At 45.7% G+C, this 9145-nt stretch overlaps 1 protein-coding gene across 1 annotated transcript; it reads left to right on the top strand.

Moving 5' to 3' along the window:
• Window positions 1-8482: 8482 nt before the first annotated feature.
• Window positions 8483-8845, top strand: LOC126214891 (uncharacterized). Its single transcript, XM_049941535.1, has one exon. The coding sequence runs from the start codon at window positions 8483-8485 to the stop codon at window positions 8843-8845; it is 363 nt and encodes a 120-aa protein (XP_049797492.1).
• The last annotated feature ends 300 nt before the right edge of the window (window positions 8846-9145 follow it).

Here is a 9145-nt window from a genome sequence, read left to right as displayed (position 1 = left end):
AGATGGTGAATGTGTACTGCTTTCTTCAATAAATGTAATAGTTTGCTTAAGACAAATTTCACAAGCTACGACATCGCGAGAAAACAGTGACCCGTATATGTAATAAGTGTCCTTTAATTTACGTCTATGAACTTTTTGTTAACAGATTACCGCCGGCCGAAGTGGCGGTTCTAGGCGCTATAGTCTGGAACCGCTACGGTCGCAGGTTCGAATCATGACTCGGGCATGGATGTGTGTGATGTCCTTAGGTTAGTTAGGTTTAAGTAGTTCTAAGTTCTAGGGGACTGATGACCTCAGAAGTTAAGTCCCATAGAGCCATTTGAACCATTTTGAACAGATTACCGGTTTCCGTCTTTAATGACCATCATCAGATCTGTTTCCTAATATACTGCAGCCATAGTGGCATCTTCAAATGTTATGCTGATTCCGCATTTAACATTTGACGATGCCACTATGGCTGCAGTACAGTAGGACTTAAAACAGATCTGATGATGGTCATTAAAGACCGAAACCGGCAATATGTTAACAAAAACATGGTTCAAATGGCTCTGAGCACTATGGGACTTACCAGCTACGGTCATCAGTCCCCTAGAACTTAGAACTACTTAAACCTAACTAACCTAAGGACATCACACAACACCCAGTCATCACGAGGCAGAGAAAATCCCAGACCCCGTCGGGAATCGAACCCGGGCGTGGGAAGCGAGGACGCTACCGCACGACCACGAGCTGCGGGCAATCTGTGAACAAAACGTTTGTGACCATAGACGTAAATTAAAGGAAACTTAAGACAAATTTGTTTTTACTGACAAATGACCATATCGTAAATTTTACAACGAGTGCCGGAGGGTTAAAAAGCGTGTGAGGATGATCGTAGCACGTATTCAAGCGAGCCTGCCATTATACCGTTGACACAAGCTGAAGCGCCTGGCACGCGCTGGCAACTTCGCTTCCCTCCACTCGCTCCGCAGTGAGCTGTCAGAAGTCGCAACTAATTTTAAACGCACTATCGACTGCGTTACATCCCTGAAGTTGCAAGTCTTGTTGTGCCGCCCTGTCTAAAGCAGAAGCTAATAAAGCTTAGCTGACCCCCTGTCGCAAAGGAAGCGTGTATTGGATGTGGAGAAGGGGGGGGGGGGGTGGAAGTCTGATGAAAGCGACTGGCGTAATTTGATCGCGGCATTTGCCCCATCTAAGTGTTTTGGTCACTTCGCGTCGCACCCCCCCTTCCCTGCCTTCGCCCATACATTTCCCTTGCGCACGCGCCGCTCCGCGCCGGCAGCCATTGGCTGCCGCCGATGCACCCCCGTGCCGGCGCCGACCAATCAGCGTTCGCCCTGTGCCCCCGCCGCGAGACACACCCCTCGCGCCGCTGCTGACCGGCTTCTGCGCGGGGTAGCCGCTTGGCCCCGGGCAATCACCCCCCAATCAGTTTCCGATTGACGCGAAACGCGTGCGCGCGCAACGGCCGGCCAATTACTACTGTGTATCGTTTAATCGGAGCCGTCCGCCGCGTCTCCAGTTAACATTTCGCGATCTCCTCCGTGCCGGCCTGCGACGTAGGCTCGTCCGCTGAGATTCCGCACTGAGATACGTAAAAGAAAAAGAGAAAATGTATCGCTAAAAAGTGACAGCCGAGTTATTCCAGCGTGTTTCGGAAATATTTTAGATTATGAGAAAAGTGTTGACCAAATATTTAACATTTGGAGTAAAGTTACCGTCATTGTTCTGAACTCATAAGCTGACAACGCCAATACCTCGAGAAACTCTGCGTGTTTCGTGAACACTTCCCATTACGAGAAAAGTGTCGATGAACTACCTAAACATCTACAGCGTCGTAATCGCTACCTTATTTTACTCAAAACCTGATACGGAAACAGTTTCCAGAAAACTGACGTTATTTTGTGCGTTTCACAAAAATTTTCCAGAACTAGGAAAGTGCCAACAAACTGCCTAAACATCTACAATACCATTATCGTCACTGTAACTCGCGAAAAACTGAGCTTATTTTGTACTTTTGGAGAGAAGTATTCTACACTTATTGCTGTCCACACCATTCAAACCCGTACAAAAATAATTATTGACTCAATAAAATTATCCACGATGCGTAGATTTCCACTGAACGCTATGCTTTTACAACTGTGGGAATAACTTTAAATATCGGCGTGTTTCGTATCGCATTTTGACGGGTTAACAGCTCGAATATTTGGCTGAACGAAATGTCAAGCAGATCGTGTTCGTAGACAGTTAAAGTGTCAACCAAACTACCTACATAGATTTAGCAATATAATTAATATTGTGCTGAAGTTGGAGACAATTCTCTTAACGGACAGACAAGGAACTGCTACAGGTCATAAATCTCGAAAGAATTCCTTCATCCAGTCAGACTCGAAAGTATAATTCAGATTCACTTCCACGCTTCCCCCCAAAAATAATTGAACTGGTTACATTTAAATACGATACTAACTCGTGCCCGCTTGTGAGGGTAATTACGTGGACATAGAAAATACAATATTTTTTGTATTTATCGCCGTATTTTTGCTATAAAACGAGCATCAAAGAAATTACTTCAATATACTTCCTTCGCAAGACAGTTTAGTGGTCTGTGAGTCATATGCAACTGTGACGAAAAGGAGATACGAAAGTTTTTCAAGCGAAAAGAACTAGAAAGAATTTTCTTATTCTCTGGAATCGAGAAGAAATTTTCATCCCTCAGACTCCTCCCTCTCTCTCTCTCTCTCTCTCTCTCTCTCTCTTTCTCTCTCTTTTTCTCCCCCTCTCCCCCTTTCCAATAATAATAATTTGCTGAGAAACATTCTGATTTGTGCCATAGAACGAAACCGTCGATTCCGGACATCTTGCTACGGCAGTTCAATTGGCAATAAGTTTGCGAACATTCCATTACGTTTTCCGGTACAACTAGGTATATATATCTTAAGGCGTACACAGCAACGAAGTTCTCATCTTTTGAAGCTGGAAGCAATTCCGACGCCCGACAAATTCCGAAGTGCTACAACTAATTATACAGAAATGATCCTTTCAAGCAGTGCATGCGATATTGGTATCATCCGACTATCATAGCCAATCTTACGGTTTCATAATAACTGAAAATTTCTGCACAATTTGACAAGGAAAATAAAATAATTAATTTCACCTTGGAATAGTGTGAATGAAGGCAACCTCGTCTTAAGCGTTAATTGATTCTTAATGAGTGACTATCACCCTAAAAAAACACTGTATTTTCTACGAAATCGAGATTCCATAGCAGGTTCTTACTGTTGAGAAACCGTGTAAAGTCGCAACAAATGAACAGTATTGTAAAGTGACTTACAAGCCAGAAGGAGAAAAGATCACCTAAAAAGATACGCGAAAGGAAATTTATCGTCCTGTTGCTATAAGAACACTGCCGTAATGTGGACAATAAATTTCTTATAGGGACATTCTTAAGCTACAGAACACTTTGAAGGAGCACTTTCGTTTTCTCGATGCCCGTTTGGAATCCTCCCCACCTGCGAAAGAGAGTGGAGAAGCAAAGACAGCTGGCATACGTCGTTCTTGGTGTGAAATATAGTAAATAAGGATACGTTCTGAAATAAATGTCACCCAGACACGTAATTATTTTCTGCGCGCAGCAAAGTTTTATGCTATATACCTAGTTGACGTTTGTCAGATAAGAACATATCTCACGCCGAACTATTTTTACCTCAGACTTGGATGTGTACAGTATTCTACGATCCCATAGCTTCTCAGTTTTGTGTTGGACGTCTTGAAGTACATATTACTATTAATTTTCTTTTAAATCCCAATTAGGGGATTTGGAAAGAGATATTTCTCAAGCGAAATATGTTCCAGGCTTAGAGTATAAAGAATGCCACATCTGCTAAAATTATAAGTTGATCTTGTTAAAACGGCAGTCGTTCACATATTTAATACTCATTATTCCGTGTCTGACCGTGGAGACAGTTTACAATTAGATAAGAGTGATGGCAGAAGTGGGTCAAGAAAAGTGAGCTAGCCAGGGGATAGCGGAAAACGTGTCAGTAGCGCAGGTCTACAGATTTCAGTATTGTTGCAAACAGATGTTTGCTCGGACAGAGATGCTATAGTGGCAAAGAAATAAACTGCATCGGGAACACGAGTGAAGATATCACACATCGGCTGTAGATGGAAGAGAGGCTTGTAAATGTATTAATTTGCGTTGAGCACCGCTCAACGAACAGAATTATCTAATTCCGTAGAGGTAAAGGACTACAGATTAAGCTGGAGCGAGGAATAGTTCGAGTATATGCGTTCGTATTGCAGTCAGCGAGCATAGAGGCGAAGATAGCGTCTAGAACAATCAACGCAATCCAAGTACTGACATTGTGAGAAGAAAAGAGAGCTTTAAACACTTATCATCGCTACAGAAGTGTGTGGATAAAAGTTTTCCGTGAAGGTGGAATCGAGAAGACTTATTCCATTCGACTGCGGAGCGTTTCACAGACGACCCCTTGAAATTAATTCCTTGGCAGATGGAGGAAAAAATCAATGAAAACTGTGGATGGTTTGCTTCATGAACCAAAGGATGCATAATTAACCTGCGGTGAAGAATAAGTTTGTACACATTTTCTGCGTAGTGCTGTCTGAATATTTAAAAAGGTAAAGTGTGAACGAGAGTTTATCAGGGATTCAAAGAGATTTGCATATCACAGTACCAGAAGAAGGAGATATTTCCAAGTGTTTGTTGTATGTGCAGAAGATTACATAGGGAAATATCTGTTGCAGGGGATTCTACCAGAGCGGAGGGCGCTTCACACGCGAAGTGATACGACTGATTCTCTCGCTGTAGTCTCTAAAGGGATTTCAGCTTACGTCTGTGAGATGAATGGTCAAACAAGAAAGGGTCGCTTAGTCTGGTAGGTGAGAATCGATACAGCTTCGGGGCATGGAAGACCAGAGAGAAGCTTAGCTTACAATAGTTTCACGATAGACCGGGCCGAAGGATACGGACACCGCTTGCAAGATTTTCTTCGTAAGACTGTTGCGTTGGGATACTCGGCACGTGCTGAAAATAAATTTGGCGTAGTACTACATCTGGTGCAGGAAGTCGGGAACTATCTTGTGAAAAGACAGGTTAATTAATCTACGACAAACATTACGTTTAGGAACAGTACCGATTTTTATAGTACAAGAATTTACGACGTCCACTCGAAGGCCTTGTATTGGAATAGTGGTACAGTCTAAAAAAAAGGGAAGTAGTGCACAGAAGGGAAAGAGCTTCAAGACACTAAAAATAGAAATTTCTGAGAACAGCAGAACTTCGTAGAGTTTGCTTACAATGAAGCTGAGATGACTCTAGGACCGAAAAATAAATGCGTTTAATTCACTCCTGCCGACGAGCTGGATAATGTCTGAGGGGTACAAACAACTTCTCTCAGCCGGACGAGGTTCGACTCCGTTTCGAAGTCTGCAAAACCAGAGGTTCTGCGGAGACGAATTTCCCGTTAGCTCGCTCCAGACGAATAATTATACGTTTGAAAGCTTATTTACATAGAGCCACGGTGTAGGCGTGACGCTGAAGTATTAGAGGTGAGTCTGTGTTCCAGAATCAATATATGCTCCTGGAGAACATTTACGTACTGAGAGGGACAAAATAGTGCCAATGTGGGAAATGACGATATGTCGATACCACATTCGTAAGAGATCAATGAATATCGTTAAAGTGGCGAACCACGCGTTGCCGATGAATAGGGGGTGAATTTTGGCAATAGTGGAGTGCAGTCTACGACCCCACAGTACTATCGTAAGCCAAGAATACGCGCTTAGGAGTACAGGATACTAATATTCTAAAAAAGGAAGTTTCTGTAAAAACAGAATAGTTGATTCTGTTCGCGAGGGGCTAGCTGATCCGTTCGCCCTGAAGAGTGAAATGCTACAGAGAGCCACGTTCACAGTATAAGTTCATCTTCTGCAGATAAGGCTCATCATTATTGAGTGGTGTCGAAATATCAGACAGTATAGGGAGGAATTATTTAGTGCCAAAGGACGCCGCAGGGAACAGACCCACCGAAAGGAACTTCCCTCTCATACAGTAGCGACCTTGTTTAAAGAGAACAGGCAAGGGCAGATTTGTGGAAGTGCTTCTGCTGGGGAGGTCAGAATTGTTGATACGCTCGGAGCAAACCAGGGCCAACGTTGTTCCGTAGTTAGTTCCTCAGTGTGCTCCACTGAAGTGACGTAAAGGAAAAACAGGTAGAATGGACAGTGCGTTGTGGAAGTCACTGCGGACTGTTGAAAACTGAGAACGGCAGGGCTAAATTGAAGCCAGGACTTCGGCGAGGAAAGCCGACGGTCTCCCCAAGTGAGCGCAGGTTCTCTGCTATGTGCGGCACGTAGGCGAACGGACGTGCGCCTCCGCTGCCGAAAGTACGAGCCCGGCCGCTCTTTGTGTCGGCAAACATCAAATGCCCGCGGTCTGTCTATGGCTACGTGCGCGCGTACGATTTCACTGAATACTGGCTACGCTTTACGTCCCGTCGCACGGTAGTCGTTTAGTGGCGGTCCGTACACGCAACCGCGTGGAGCGCGCATTCGAAGTGCTGCCGGCAGGGATTTATGTGAGATCTTGTCGAACTGTTCTGGAAATATCACAAACTCTGCCGTACAAAGTGCGCGTGGATGCTGTCACCGAATTCTGGAAACACTCCGTATCTTCACGACGACAGATAAAAAGCGTCGGTCCGTACATGCAGCCGTGTGGAACAAGGGGAGCGCTAATTCAGTTTCGCCGTCAGCAATTGTTGAGATCTTGTCGCAGGTTTCTGGAAAGATCAGAAAATCTGCTGTTCAATGTGTTTGTGTAGGCAGATGCATGCGACTCGCAGCCAGTCATTGTGTGAGAGTCATTTTACTGAACACCGCTAACACCTCATTTTTTCACGACAATAGTCGAAAAGCGGTGGTCCGTATATTCAACCGTGTGGAACAAGGAGGTGAACTTACATGCTGAGGCAGTCAAGATTCAAAAGTATCGCAAGTGTTTGTTCTGCGATGCACATTGCTGATGTGACCAGGTGCTAGATCTGCATCAGATTGTGATAAACACTGCATGCAGCGGACAGAGAAATTTAAACTTGTGTTCAAGCTGCGACAAGGATTGTAGCATATCTGTGGAAGTATTATATGAATATAGTGCGATCTGGCGGTAAATATTTGGAACGATCATGAACTCCACTGTTCAGAGTTTTTGTGTAGGCAGACATACACATCTCACGACCAATGAGTGCGTGTGTATTTCGTTTCACTGAGTATGGAACCGCCCTTGTCTCCACGAGAATAGCCGAAAAGCGGTGGTCCATATACGCAACCGTGTGGGACAAGGAAGTACAGTCGCCGCTAAGCAGGCAGATGATACACGGTGACTGTGTACCAGCTGTGCAACTGGCCATGTTGTGATGTCTAACGCCGCTGCGGCCAGATTCCTGAACTGTGTCGGATTGTGATGTTGGGGCAAAATCACTGAGTTGTGCTGCAGAAAGGAAGGAAGTCGTTAGCTCTTCTGCAGTTTCCTGCGGGGTCAAGACTTTGTAATTATCTGATAGCAAGTGCTTAGAGCTATCATAACTTCAAATAGTTCCATTAATTTCTGCGAACTTCTAGCTGCTTAAGATTGGGACTCAACCGTTTGTGGGCCAGCTACATTCTAAATCGTGACCTCATAAGGAGATTAAGTACCAATAGTACCACAGTGTGCTGTCTGTTCCTCTGACAGTTCCACAAATATCAGACCAGTCTCTAGAAGACTGTGGGCACCATCTCCTAGAAGCTTAGAGTTCTTACGTAGGTCACTTCCAGAAGTCAGTTTTTTCAGTGTGAAGCATCTTAGAAAGGTTGAAGACTTTAGCTACGCATAAGACATTTACGGGCTGAATTTGGACCTCAAAAGGAAGTGAAACACTGTCGAAACTGTAGAGACAATACCTCAGACAGTACAGTGAGTTTTAGAGGCTCTCCAGCTGTTGAGGTTGGTACTTGGACATTCCTAGGACACTGAATCTGAGCCTCGTAAGAGGATAATTCTCCGGTGATCCTGAAGTGGTGCATCTCCCTTACACTGGAGATATACAACAGATGCTACCTGGATCATCACACATTAACACTTTAGTGCATTTGGATGACAACATGTACTGAAACTGGACCTCATAAGGAGATGAAGTAGTGATGGAACATTGTGGGACCCTTTATGTTCTCAGAGAGTAGAGACTGTCAAGTTGCTGATGCGTTTGGACTCGTCATTTGTAGAGTGTTGATATACTGACTCTGGATCTGAGCAGCTGATATGCTGAACGTTCTGCGCATGTTAGTTGTCCCATCATCTGCAGATCAATCTACTGAATCTGGCGCTGACGAGTTGATGCCCTGAAGGTCCTGCAGAGGATCTGACTCCAGTGTGTTTTATCCTCCTCTGAGAAGAGGCCCCTCGTGCAGTGGTGAGGGGACCAGCATGTTGCCCACCCCCAGTGGGACTCTGAGCCCTCCGCCCCCAGTGTCGGCGCCTCCGCCCCCGCGCCGTCCGTCGTCCCCGCGGCGCTTCTTCGCGCGCCTCTACGGACCAGCGACGCCCGCCGCCGCCCACGACGCCACCGCCGATGTCGCCTCCGCCCCCGACGCCGCCCCCGCTCGCGTCACCAGTGCCCTGTCGCTGTCGCTGCCGCAGCAGTTCTCGCGGCCCCCGCCGCCCCCGGGCGCTTTCCTGGCGCTGCCGCCCCCACACGCCGCCTCCGTCCAAGGAGTGCCGCCCCCGCTGCCGCCCCTCGACGCAGCTCACTTCCCAGCAGGCTTCTCCGCCTTCCGTAAGTACCGATAATCTACCCTCTTACAGCATGCTAGCGTTAGAATTGCATTATCCATTTACTAGCCACCTATGAGGGCAAATATTCCACAATGTCATATGCGCTATTTTTAGGGGTAGCTCAACAACACAAAAACGTGTATATGAGTTATTTGTCGTGTGAACTCACGAACATCATGGAGAGTCCTCTTTAGGATATTAAGCACTGCTTCCCTATACAGTGTTTCCCAGAAATGCTGCAACAGACTTCGCGGGGTTGTAGAAGGTGTCTTGAGGAGCAACTTGAGGATAGGAAACCGTGTCCAGAAGCGTCAT

This window comes from Schistocerca nitens, chromosome 12 (genome assembly GCF_023898315.1).
Source record: "Schistocerca nitens isolate TAMUIC-IGC-003100 chromosome 12, iqSchNite1.1, whole genome shotgun sequence".
NCBI lineage: Eukaryota > Metazoa > Arthropoda > Insecta > Orthoptera > Acrididae > Schistocerca > Schistocerca nitens.
Note: the sequence above shows the minus strand (reverse complement) of the source record. Positions and strands in the feature narration are given on the sequence as shown.

What these genes read in the sequence shown, in the direction of transcription:
- LOC126214891 (XM_049941535.1), top strand. Translation starts at nt 8,483, where the DNA reads ATGTTGCCCACCCCCAGTGGGACTCTGAGCCCTCCGCCCCCAGTGTCG.